Raw genomic sequence first — 13827 nt, 5'->3', positions numbered from 1 at the left:
GCAAAAGATGATCTGCTTTTGTTTGGTACTTCTGAAAACCTGGTGGGAATTTCTAGATGACTATGCAGCATATGTAGTTTAAAATAGTTTCCGTTTTTTCCCCCACATACTTTTTGTTGCTGCTTTTTTTGATTTGACTTCAGAACGAATTCTTTGTATTACATAATCAGTCATGTACTGCTTTTATATTTCAAAAAGATGCATGTTTTCTGTTTTAAATCATATAATTTACTTAAATTTGTGAGGTTTGAATAAACTGAGGTTATGGGAGAAATACCCATGTTTGGATGATGATGAAATATGACCATTACTCTCTTTTAAACAGTGCGCAAATATACTTTTAAAAAGGCAAACTCTGTTTCACATCATAGTTTTCGTGGTATGCCGTAAAAAAAAGCCAGGAAATAAAATATGTTTAAGTCTTTTATACTTCGAGAAAGAAATCAGTTTGTCTCTATGATGCAGTTTATGCTTAATTCCAGCTCCCCCAACTTATTCAGTAATTTCTTTCACCTTTCTTTGCTCTGATTTCTCTGCTGTATAGGTGAATCAGAAAATACCCCACCCCCTGTTCTAGGTTTAGCTGCCAACACCCTTCCTCCAGACCCTGTGACCTCTACTGCTCCTGCTGATTCCTTCAATGGTATTTCAGAGAATCACAGTACCATCATGTCTCGTTTATAACTGTTCTAATCACTGTAATCCATCCACTGATCTCGTCCTTCCTAACCACTGTTTTCTTATTATTTCAGTCTGGTACTCTACGGCATTACCCTTAGCGATGTGGACCAAATGTCTTTTTAATTTCCTTTTAATTTTGCCATGGTGGAACAGTGCATGCCTCGCATTTCAGCACAGTAGAGGCATTTCATGGTTTTATCACTAACTGTAGACTTCTGCTGCTCAGATTCTCATCTTTGTTAATTTTGCTGGTGCTCTGTGTTTTTTGTGTGTGTAAATATAATTATGCATATATTTGACAGTTGTGATGGACATGCGCAGGTGCTGTTGAAAAAAATTTCAGTTGCACAGTAAGAGAAAATGTTTATGAAGACCATGTTTCATTGAAACAGTCCTCTTTTTCCATCTCAGGGGCCTTTTTCTAAAATACTTTAAGAATAAGTAAATTCGTTATAAACAGTTATGCTATGTTTCGAGCCCCCCAAAGTGGATTTTGCCCAAGTGGGTGTTTGTAACAAACTTCCTTTTTTTTTTTTTTTTTAATTATTATTCTCAGAAAAGGACTGTAAAGTAGATGAGTCTTCCAGAAATTAAGAATGGATTGCATATAGGATTTATAATTTGGTTGCAAATTTACTTTGCATTTTGAAAACGTAACACAAGTGCTTTTTAAGAACAAGATTCCCTCTCTCCCCACAGAGGAGCTGGGCTTGGATATCACTCCTGCAGAATACACAGTAAATGTTTTTCTGACTACAGTCTCACTGAACTATTATTTCTGTGCAAACAGACTGAAATTTTTGCACTAATTGTTGCTCACATACAAAGAGATTTGGATGTGCAACTGATGTTTTGCAGCAAAGCAGCATTATACCTGCTTTTTTAAAACTGCAAACAGAGAATTGTATGCCTTACTGTAGTAGATGAAGGCAAATCTTGCAGACTGTGCTGAGGCAATGTTTTGATGGATGTAATAGGGAATGCAGTAACTTAGGGGCTGCAGAATTAGAGCCACACACAGGTCACTAGCTGATAATGTTTTTGGTTTTGAAGGAAATAAAATTCAAATTCAAGGGACAAAGTATCTATGCTTTCAGCTTCTGAGCATCGTGCAGTGATCATCATGTACTACTACACTGTAGTAATACTTGAATAACATTTTTCTGTCATTCGGTTGAATAAATGGCAAGGTAGGAGACAGGTATTGTGCTCAAACATACCTTGTCAAAGACTATTTCAAAAGAAAAATGAAAGCACTTGGGGTAGTACCAAAAAGTTGCCTTTTTTTTAAATGTTCTCAAGCACAAAAAGATAAAGCCCAATGTGTGGTGCCAGATCAGTCATTAAAACAGTGAATTCTCATCATGTGAATGCACGAATATTGGTTATTTTGTGTTTGTATTCGAATAATACCTGAGGTCTACCTCAGCTCTTTTAGACTGAAAGTAGAGGGGAGAGTGAATGGAGATGAGAAGTTCAGAGCTGTCGTGTGTGCAGTTCATTTTCTTCTGGTAACTTTCTGCTTGTGCTGATATTGAGTATCTTGTATCAGAATGGCTTCACTCGCTGAGACATGATACATAATTATTTGCCTGTGGCAGTATAAAAGATAGGCTGTTGTAGAACTGGAAATTCACAAGCAGAGAAGTTGCATCCCAGAGCATATCTTACAAAATTATGGTCCTCCAGCAGTCAGAAGGAGCTTATCTCATGCCTTATTCAGTGCTATGATCAGTGGCTAGGGCCATGAGTACAAATGCGAGGTTAATTTTGGGAGTTGATCAACACTGTGATATGAATACAAATATCTTCAATGCGTCTCTCTGCAGCATGTGACAAACTTTCAGCTTCTACAATGAATCTGCCAAAGCAAATGGAATCGCCAATCAGTAAGCGCCTCTCCTCCTCCACAGCGGCAATAACACATTCCCCCGACAGAGGCAAGTGAATATGCTGGACTCCTACCAGCGTAAACTCTCCTTCTGCTTAAAGCACTTCTTGTCCATATGGCTTTAACTTGCTTGTGTCTATTATTCAGAAGAATTCAAACATTTGAGAGGTTGCAAGTTAATACAGTAAAACAGTTCTGCAGCCTGTCCCAAGACTCTGCTGCTATATTGGAGATCCCAGTCCAGCAACAAAAGCTGTGGGGTTTTTTACTGATTCTTTTTCAATTTTTGATACTCCAGTAAATGCTGTGACTGCAGTAATTTCCTATAACTGTACAGATTGTGATCATCTAGCCAAATAATGAAAAACAAGCAAACCAAACGTGTGGCTGGTCAATAGACATGGGATGCACTGTGGGCAGAAGTATGTCTGATGAGCCACTTGGAAGGCTTCAGTCTAGTGACCAGAGTTGTAGAGCCCTTTAATTTGATTTGAAACTCTGATCCAAGTGAGGTTCAGCAAAAGATGATCATATTGAGGGATTAGTGATTACTAAACCTACAGAGAGTACGGAAGGGTTTATCCTGCTGTGAACTCTTTGGATTTTTTTTTTGTTTGTTTTGGTGTCTTTTTCTTTTTCCTTCTCCCCCCCCTTTTTAAAACTCTCTAATGAGAAAAAATATATTGACTGAAATAAGTGACAATGAAGGCTTGTTTCTAGAATGAAAAGGGAAGGTAAATTTTCTTTAATTTCTGAATTGCTTAATGAAAACTCATTAATAGCGTTGAGGTTATTATGATAGATGGCTATATATACATGCATGTAATAGGAGCATCTATGAGTATGTGTGATATAGTTGACGCTTATGTTTATGGAGTAGGAAGGAATGCAGGCATATTGTGTAAATAAAAATATTATGCAGTGAGACTGCAAATTTTTAAATGCAGTCCAGTATGGTTGGCACATTAGTAAGTAGCTGTGCGGTTGTACCAAATGTTTTATCTTTCCTACTGAGGAAGAAGGCAAACATTTTTCATGCTGAGTCATGAAAGCAACCATTTTACAGAATGGAACATGCGTCTGTAAGAAAAAAATGCAACGTGGTCTTAACCTTACAATATTTATTGTGCAGGTGGGAAAATAATATAAAACGATGGAGAAACTATAAACCTTTTTTCAGAGGGAATGAAAGTTATCTTTAAATATTTTAAATCTCAAACACTTCAGGTTTTTTTATTTAATCATTTCATCATTTTCTTTCAGTCATTTAAATGTAACATTGTTTTATTTCTTTGCATGTTAAATTTTATTTGCTCCCATCCTTCAGCTCACCGCATGCATCTTAGTCCAATGGAAAACTTTATTGTTTCTCGACTGCTGACTCCCACACAGTCATCTTTAGCCAGAAGCAGAAGTACATTAATGCTTTCTGAGCAGTACAATAATCCAGGTAAAAATGTGAATTACTTTGAAACTGGTAAGGTATGTTTTTGTTGCATTTGAGCTGTTGCTGAGAGAAATGGAGTACTATGAACCAAATGACAGTATACATGATAGTACAAACTAAGTTGTTCATGATAGCAGTGTATTTAAAAGCTTGAAATAGCACATCATCTTGTCTGCCTCATTCTAAATCAAAAAATCAAATTAACAAAATCCCTAAAACCTAAGCCAATGGAAAACTGAATATATTCATTTAAGAAACTGTTTTAGACCAGTGTGTGACACCTCTCAAGAGGCTTTATTTGATATATTAATGTCCTCCACTTTCATACTCAAATAGTATGTAGAACAAAAATCCCAGTGCGCCATTTGAGCCTTAATTATTTTTACCAAGGTTCCAGTTCTGTGCTGTTAAATTACTTTTTGCCTTTAACTGTGTGACTGTATGTCTATTTTTATATATATGTGTATGTTTGTATGTATGCATGTAAAATGATACTTAAAGGAAAAAAACAGAGACGCCGATAGGTATGTGTTAGTTCAGAAATTATTGATCTTTAAGAAACTAAAAATTAGGGATGATAGTTACTGTACCTATCTGTTAAATGGCAGTCTAATAAAGCCCTTACTTTGCAAACATCTATCAAATATGTTTCCAGTCTGGCTAATACACAAGTGCCTGAATTCCAGAGTAGTTACTACTTACAGAGCTATTGCTGGTCATAATATTTGATGAAACAAGGACGAAATTTTTAACAGCTGTTTTTACTTTTATTAAAAAACAAAAAAAAACAAAAAAAAACAAACAAAAAACCACTGCAAATCTACACCCAAATACCTGTCTGCAAAAGGAACCTTTTTTTTTCAGGATAAAACTAGTTAGACAGTAAAAGACTGTTCATCTTCATGATGAGTATTTTTATACACCATAATTGAAATACACTCAGGTCCTGCATCTGTGCTTTTTATATGAATCTATTTAAAAATGAATTGCAAAGTAAACCTACTTTCCTTTGTGCATTACTGATTTGTTACATAGAGACATAGATATTGAATGACTCTAATATTATTTCCCTTGTTTCTACATTAAAAGCAGCATCTGTTGGAAGCAGAAATGTTGTCATACAGTACTTGGCCCATGATAAAATTCCCAGTTTACTGACTGCTCAGGGATCAACTACTGCTAAGACTGAACCAAAGCTGAGTTGAAATTAGATCAGTATATTAAAATTTTGAGTTGAATTGCTGGGGCCACCTACAGATGTTGTTTTCCTTGTTGGATTTGATATTGAGGAAATCAGTAGGGACTTCCTTTGTCCTTCCCCACTCGTTTTGTTTGTAAACTCCCAGTGTTACCTCTCTCATCATTGCAGGATCTTTAAAGTAGCACGGTGGCATGTCTGACAAGGATATAGTTTGGCCTGTAAACTGCTTTTTCCTGAGCTGAAACAGGAGTGCTGGTTCTAGGAACAGCTCTCTGAACTAGCATCCTCTTGTCACTTCCTCTCAAGGCAATCAGACACAGGTGGCAAACAGCATCAATAGAGAGGCCTCTGAGAGTTGAGGGAGATATCCCATTTGTTGTGTGGTTCCCTCTGTAGAAGTAGCTTCTTGAACAGGAAAGAGGGCTCTTCCTATTCAGGAGCTCAAACTGTGCCTCATGTCATGATGTTTGGGTCAAAATTGCTCTGCTCTTGCATTTTCTGTAAACTTAAAAAGGAGTAGTCTTAATTTAAGACTCTTTCTCTGTTAGTGTCACTCTGAGTCATGATATTCAGGCAAACAGTTGTTATTGGACCCATACAGGGGTTATTTTAGAGTTGAAGTAAAAATACTTAAGCAACATTTAAGTGTCTGAACATCGTTCTTAATATTCAGTGAACTTTTGCCAACTTGCTGGAAAGTCAGTCAAGAATACACAGGTCCAGTTAAACTTAAAAGCATACAGGAAGTCTTAAAGGACTGCCCCCAATAAAAAAAAAAAAAAAAAAAAAAAAAAAAAAAGTAAACGTGAATTCCTTGACATTTGAACATAATTACTGCTTTTCTAAAGTCACTAATGTTCTTCAGTTGAATAAGTTTGGAAACACGCTGTCACATTGTTACAATTAGTCTCTGTCATTAATAAAGCATATAGTCTGTTGATCTATAGGTATGTGAACGTTTCATCTTAGAAGGCAATGTGAGCAAAACCAGGAGTAAAATACCCTGTTTAGAAAAACACCCTGTTCATACTGCAAATAAAGAAAAAATACCCAGAAAAAGTTGCCCTGTAAGCTGTAATGCATGTATCACACTAAAACTGATGTCTACCACAAATAACAATAACTGAAGTACCTACAGCAGTGTTTAGGTTTGGTTTGGGTTTTTTTAATTAAGTAATATTTTGAAAAGCAATTAAGATATTTAGGAGTCTTTGCCATGTCCAGGCTTTAAAAAAAAAAAAAAAAAATTGCTCTACTCTTCTGTCACCTTTCCTGTTTTGCAGTATTTGTTCAAAACTCACTCAACCAGAATTATTTGATTATTCTTTTTATCATAGTCAAAGGAAACTGGACTTTCCGGAAGAAAAAAATATCACAGTCATAGGTGATTCAAAAGGTGTATGAGTAAGAGAGTGATATTTTAGAGATAACTTAAAAAAGAAGAGTCCTATAAAATGTTACTTTTAGTTGAGGCATTTTTGGTCAATATGGGACCATGTTGAATGTGTTATGTGATCTTTTGAAACATTTTTGAAAAAACCTTAAAAACTTATCTTTGAACATTATAACATAAAAGTATGCTGTTTTCTCCTCTCCTTTACTTCCTCTCTTGCTCCCCTTTGCTCTTGCTATTGTACTATAACTCTTTAGTATTCCATATCTGTCCTCGTGTAGCACCAGCTAGTCCTCTTAAATCTCCTTACAAGCCTTCCCCCACCCGAAGCACTGACAGAAAGAAGGCAACTTCACCTTCCACTTCTGATGCCATGAAAGGGGCAGCTGCAGCTGAAATTACTCAGGTGGGTTTGCAGTGGTTTTTGATTTCTCTTCTGGGTAAACTGTTGCGTCTTCTAGTTGTAAAGGGAAAGACAACATTCATAAAAATAAACTGCTACCCCTGTTATAAGAAGTAAGCAGTAAGAAGTTAAGCCTTTCATGCATCTGTTGCTTTTGTGCCCCCATTTAGCAGCATTTTAATATCTTCCTTCTCCTGGGAATCAGTGTTAAGTGCTGGTATTTGGAACAGCAACACCTTTATTTTCAGGGAACTGAGATTTCTGGCACTGAAGTGTATGTTTCTGGACTTGCCTGCAGCTTCTTGGAAGGGGGATGACAAACAGGATCTCTCTGAGTATGATTATCCAGTCTTACTGGTTAATTAGAAAGCTTCACATATTTTGGAAACTTGCCAAATGTGTTGACAGTGCCTCTGTTTTGTAGCAATTGCTTAACTCTTTCTGTGGACTTTTTTAATGCTTTTTGCTTAAAAGGTGCCTTATTGATCCACTGTAGTTTCCAGAAAAGCAAACAAGTCATTCACCTTTAGTGAGTCTACACAGTGTAAGGCATGTTTATAAAAGAATCTATGCTAAGGCTGTAAAATTCACATAAGGTCCTGTGTCTTGTAATAGTTAATAGTAGGGTGATTCATGCCATCTAAATTAGATGCAAGTGAGAGGACCGAAGCTGGGAGCTAAAGATTTGTGTAGTATCTGTCTGAGGTGTGATTCACAGTGTTACATCCAGCAGCATTTCTGTGAGATGCCTGGGTGCACTACTGATCATGTCTAAGAGGTGTTTCAGGAGCACATAGTTGATTTTGAAAACTCCGCCCAGGGCTGCTACCCTTCCCAAGAACTCTTGCAGAAGCTCTCATGTGGTGTTACTTATCTGCAACTTGTATACTATGTCCATGTGAGACATGAGGGGCATGGGGATGTTATGGCTATATAAAATAAAAAAACGTTGCACTTCAGCTATGAGCTGGTGTTTAAAGAACTTTCATCTTATGTGTATGTTACACAAATCTGTTTATATGACATCTCATTAATAAAACAAATCAAATATATTTTTGGTGTATTGGTCCTAATTATGGAAACTAAAATGAACTGTGCTTCTAGACTGAGAAGATAAAGAAAGAGAAGCGACCCGCAACACCTGGTTCATCATCGGGTATGGGATCTCCTCTAAGAAGGTCTGATTCTCCTGCTGCTATGTCCAGAAGATCTGCATCACCTGCAACACCTAAGTACGCCTTTCTTGTTAGTGGTCTAATCTGCTGTGAACTGCTTCTTACCTATAAAGGAGACATAGATTCTTGAGGAACTTCCTTTGAAGTGTTCTATAAAATCTGATTAATTTTAGTTATACACATATGCAGGTGGCGAGAGAGGAGGAGGAGAGAGAGGTGTAGATGAACAGATAGAATATACATAGCATTGCATTACTGCTCACTAGACACACTTCTCTGCCTTTTCTCAGTCTTCTGAAATTATTAACATTTATCTTTAAACATGCTTTTGTTTTATTTGGTTTTGAAGAAACACTGCCTAATGTGAAGAAATGAACAAAACATCAATACTAAACTAGAAATTCCAGAATTTAAAATATTTATTTCCTATTACTGGCATGACCATCTGGTTCCACAAATATACTTAACTGTGCATCATCTAAACCTTTGGTTTTAATCTTTGCTTATTTGCAGACCTCTGTGGGTTTGTTGCTTTTTGTTGTTTGTTTTGGTTTTTTCATGCAGAGTTGTGGACCTATAGCATATCTGGGCTTGCTAGCAACTGAGGTGCTTTTCTTAGTTGCCTGTTACAGACACTCAAAACACTGGTCCCTGTACCACAGCTTGTGACTCACAGTTCTGACCAAATGTATCTTCAGCTTTCTTAGAACAGGGTATTAAGTCTGGCTCAAATTCAGAAACACGCTAAAGCAGTCATGGTCTACAGTAGTTGTCTGATTCCCCCACCCCGACCCTGTTCATGGGTCCTGCTTCTGTCTTGAAAATTATCTCCTTTTGTCTGATTTTATTTATTTAATCTGAAACTTGGCCATATTCTGAAGCGGTCTCGATGATCCCCTTTCTGACAAATTTCTTCCACTTCAAAAACTAGCTGGTGTTCTTTTTCTGTTTCAGCTCTGAGCGCATAGCCCTTTAATGGATGATGATTTTGTGTGTTAATCTGGCGTTAGACAAAATACAGGAAGCCATCCGACTCTAGGCATTCTTTCTTAGATATCCCTTTGCATGCAACTGGGAACTTGGAATTCTGGCTCATATTATAGGGCTAAAAATTCTCAAACTTTCAATACTATATATATAATGTCAGTAGATTCTGAACTACATAAATCTTGTGAAGAATCGGATGATGGGAAATGTTAATGACAATCAGTTTATTATTACAGTTTTGAGCAGCTCATTGTCTAGTGGCACTCCAAAATGTATAGAGGGAAGTTTTGGCCTATAAAAATATCTGTAAGTACTGATATTCCCTGTTCAGAATGCATCTTTCAGTTCAGTCAGCCAGTATAAAAGGCATACCAAGAGACATATTTAATTAAGTAAAATGGTTGTTGGGAAATGGACTGCTGAGAGTGAAGTGCTTCTTCATGGGCAGACAGTGAAAAGGTTGGTATAGCTCATCATAGACATGTCTGGGGGAAAAAAAGGAAAAAGCATTTGTGAAACAAACAGATATTTAGTGCTTCATGAAAAAAGTATGCCCAGTCTTAAGCTTTAGCACTAATTTCCAAAAAAGGTTAGGCAAAGATGGACACATTTCTCCCAGAGGTGCAAATTATGAGAATCTTTTAATAGTAAAATGTTTTCATGCCTATAAGGAATATAAACTACTAGTTTTAGAGGAAGAAGCAGATACTGCATGGAGAAATTAAGCAGCCTACTGGTGGGTTTCTCTGTGATTGTGAGCTACAGTATTTTTTTTTTTTTTTTTTTTTTTCCTCCCTCTCTTCCTCAAGAGAATCTGATTCTGACCACTGGTAGAAGTGTATTGCTGTATGTTGTTAACATGACCCAGTTAGAACACCCTTCTTGACCCTTAGGAGAGATACAGTGAATAGAGTTTAAGTCCATGTTTATTACTGATTGCAGAAAGACAGTTCTGCTTCAACACTTTCAAAGCTTCCTCTCAGAAATTTAAAATGAAATTAAAAAAGGCATTCTCATCACTTTATTATTATATAAAAATACACATTTATTCATAAAACTTACATGCCAGATCCTGATCTGGCTGGTCAGTTGATTTAAATAAAGGCAGTAGTCAGGCTTTTGGAACCTTCCTTTACCTTGTAGAATCTTACCTTTTAATTTAAAATTAGCAGTGAAACTTAAGTATAATTTTAATGTGACTAAATATGTAGACAAATATTCATTCTCCTTGCAAACCTGACAATCTTTACAAGTTTACTCTTTCTCCTTGCAGCACACCATATGGCCAAAAAAAAATACTCTGGAAGACATAAGAGTACATACTGTGCAGCATTAGTAGTTAGTGATCCTGCGTAGCACCTTAACTTCAAAATCTGTTCAGGAAAAAGTCAAGCATGGCCAGTGATTTAGAATATAATTAGCTGTATGTATTTTTCTCCTTAGAAATATGTGACTTGACATTCAAGTTTTCTTGGTATTGTTCTAGTTACTAGTTCTTAACAGTTGTCATCTTGGTTTGTCAGTGGTAGTTCCTTGATTTCTTTATAAGTTATTTCATTATTTAATAATTAAAAAGCTCTTTTTATCATGGTAAAGTAACTGAAACAGTTTCAAACAAGACAATAAAACTTACCCTGAAGGAAGACAGTGATTGATGGCAGAATAGATTTGCAGTAATTATGTAAATAAAATACAAATGTTTAAAGGTGTAAATTTTACTGAGAAAGCAAAAAAGAACAGCCCAAAAACATAACATCCAGGACAAAATGAGTGAACAAATATGGACCTAAAAAGGAGAAAAGAGGAAAAAAACCCATATTGAGCAATAATTAAAGGCAAGGAAGGAATTCAAAGCTTGAAGATATTTGAAAAAGTAAATATATCAAGTAAAGTCACACAAGAAAGCAATCCGAAACTGTAGCTTTGTGAATCCAGTGTGGATCAGTTGACAAAGATGATGTTATTGAATTAGAGAGCTAGGATAATTGAGAAATTATGTTTTATTTTTACAATTGCTATTGGATACTGATTGTGTAAAGTGCTCCTGTTCTGTAGATCTCTCACAAGATCAATAATACCAGGATTTTTGTTAAATTTTTTTATGATGCTGCTGCTTCAAAGATCTATACATTAATCGGTTTATTCTTGCAGTATCCCTCAGAGAATAGGTAAGTGTCCTATCTTATAGATCTACAAAGCAATAAAGCCTGTCTCCTTCACATGTCTTTGGGTAAATAGTCCCTTTGAAATCAATAGGACCTGACTGAATCAAGGAAGTAGGATTTAGTTTTAAATGTATTCAGATAAGCCATAGTATAAGCCAGTGAATAAAAATGGAAAGCTCTGACAAGCCTCTCTTACATTATTTTGCCAAAGCATTACCTAATATGAGAAGGAGAAAGGGGCAAGGGGGAAGGGTAAAAGGACTTCAGCGCTGGTGGTGAGTGGTGGTTCTTAGTTCATTTCCAGTTCCCAGTCTTTGTCCTTTACTCGTGGGTTCACTAACTGAACCTTAACTTGGTGGATCTTTTGGGTGACATCCTGCTGCAGCTGTTGAGACACAGTTTCATGTCAGAAATGTGCATGCTCAGTTGAATTACAGAATACTGATGAAATACAAACCTGGATTAGTAAAAAACCCAAAAATTTTAAAAGTGTGGGTTTGGGTTTGTTTTTTTTTTTTTAATGACCTATTAGAAAGGTGTCTGCATGTGGTAAATGCCTCACAGAAGTAGCTTCTGTAACCTGCAGTAAACTAGTTTTAGATTTTATTTGACATTTACTACTCTTGATCTTTGTTTTGTCTTGGAAAGGTAAAAACAGTGGGTAGAATGTTGGATCAAGACTCTTTTGAGGCTATTTTCATCAGCCAGCTAGAGAATGGGTCAGTTCAAGATTTTGAAAACATCTGTAATAATGCAGCTGTCAAAATAACTATTCTATAGACCTGTGCTGAGTTTGTGCCCTTCTAAGGAACATAAGAGAAATTAATCTGTCTCTGGCTAGAAAAGATCAAAACTAATAGTAAAAGAAAATGCTTTTGAGAAGATACCACAGGTAGCAGAACCAAAATGTCAGAACCCGGGAATAGCTTGTGATCAGAGCAGTCTCAGACAGCAGGCTTGAGAACCTGCAGGTCCTTGGTGTGGTTTCAGCAGAGCTTTTGTTGAATTAATAGGGAAATAGGGAATAAAATAATGCAGCTCTGACATTGTTGCAGGTTGCTGATTTACAGAACTGCTGTAACTGATGTTCTGTCACCTGGCTTTTCAAGAAAACATGCTGTTCTCTCCATTGCTGTTAATGGACAAAATTGAATGTGACCTCTGATTCCTGTGCTAAATGTACTTTGTATTCTCTGTTTAGCAAAAGTAAGCTCAGAACCCCTCTTGTGCTCTTCCTGAGACATTCATCTGCAGTATGGGTTTATCCCTTTTTTCATTAAATAAGAACTATTGTAGTTTAAGGACGAGTGGATCCTCAGACCTGATTAGGGGTTCTTGCAGTGCATGTAGAGGTCATGATGAGAATGGCTTCTTACAAGCTGCTGCTCTCATGTCAACACAGGGCAGGTAAGTGAAAAAAATGAGACCTCCTGGAGAGAGAAATATGCTTCCTGTACTTCTGTATTCCTCTCTAAAATCTAGTGACTGAGATGAGTGAACTTTCAGACAACTAACTTTCTACCACTTCTTGGATTTTGGCAATTTGTTGTCTTAATTCTTTAATCCTCATCAGGCATGCTTCTGTGTTCCTACATTCTTGCTAGGGTTTCATTACATACCATTCCTTTTCCCCCAAAGTAAAATTAAACTTTTTTTTAAATCTAGGCAGACCCTTGTGCAAGTGTTTTATACATTTTCCCTTAGTAATCCTGTTTGTCTTCAGAACAAAGTTTGGCCCTTTCTGGTGAAAAGTAACATTGTTTAAATACTATTAGGAGTGTTTTTTTCCAGTAACAATTCTGCCTGTATGTAGGAATGTTAAAGATGCTAAGTTGACAATACGTTTTAAATACAAGGGGGAAGACTGTTCATTTAATACTTTATACTGGCATCCAGTAAATTATTTAAAATATCTGAAAAAAAGATTCTTGTTCCTGATGGACTTTCTCAGCTTTTCATTCCTCATATTGTACTGTTGTCATCCTTGCAGTAATCAGTCTTTTATATGCTTCTCCCTTTTAGTTGCTTTAAAACAAGCAAAGCCATACTTGTTTCTTTTTCTTCTGGACAGAGACCTGTAAGAAAAAAAATTCTGTAGGTCTGAAAGTTCAAAGATGCATTACTTAAATAATACATTCAGCACGTATTTCTAATCCATCAGGTAAGTTATACAGCAAGCTGCTCTAATTCCTATGCAGTGTAAGATACGTAGTGCTCATGACTAGACTCCTTCCTACCAACTCTTTAATGTGATTGTCATGTCTTTATTAGAGAAGAATGACTTCTGTGCTAATACTGAAAATGACTCAGCCTTAGTTATGTGACAGTTTTGCTCCTCCTGTCACAAGAAGTTAAATAAAAAACATTTCAAGAAATGTGTGGAAAAGTTGGAAACCAAAGACAGCAAGAAGGGACTGTGCTTTGAATTGTCTGATTAGTAAGAAGCTTCTGTGTACTGAGAGAAGCATAAGAAAAAGGTTCTTT

At 36.3% G+C, this 13827-nt stretch overlaps 1 protein-coding gene across 13 annotated transcripts in view; it reads left to right on the top strand.

Annotated features, from left to right (window-relative positions):
* The window catches only part of MAP7D2 (MAP7 domain containing 2), an 81585-nt gene that overhangs the window by 56118 nt on the left and 11640 nt on the right, over positions 1–13827 (top strand). For 5 of the 13 annotated variants that reach the window (XM_026857481.1, XM_026857460.1, XM_026857491.1 and 2 more), the window contains 5 exons: positions 545–643; positions 2511–2621; positions 3900–4022; positions 6871–7019; positions 8121–8248. In XM_026857481.1, coding sequence (XP_026713282.1) covers positions 545–643; positions 2511–2621; positions 3900–4022; positions 6871–7019; positions 8121–8248 — 610 coding nt within the window. The remainder of the gene's footprint in view (positions 1–544; positions 644–2510; positions 2622–3899; positions 4023–6870; positions 7020–8120; positions 8249–13827) is intronic. The other 8 variants (XM_026857470.1, XM_026857498.1, XM_026857515.1 and 5 more) reach the window with 8 other exon arrangements.

The sequence above is a fragment of the Athene cunicularia genome (assembly GCF_003259725.1).
Source record: "Athene cunicularia isolate RWA chromosome 1 unlocalized genomic scaffold, athCun1 chr1_part1, whole genome shotgun sequence".
Lineage (NCBI taxonomy): Eukaryota > Metazoa > Chordata > Aves > Strigiformes > Strigidae > Athene > Athene cunicularia.
Note: the sequence above shows the minus strand (reverse complement) of the source record. Positions and strands in the feature narration are given on the sequence as shown.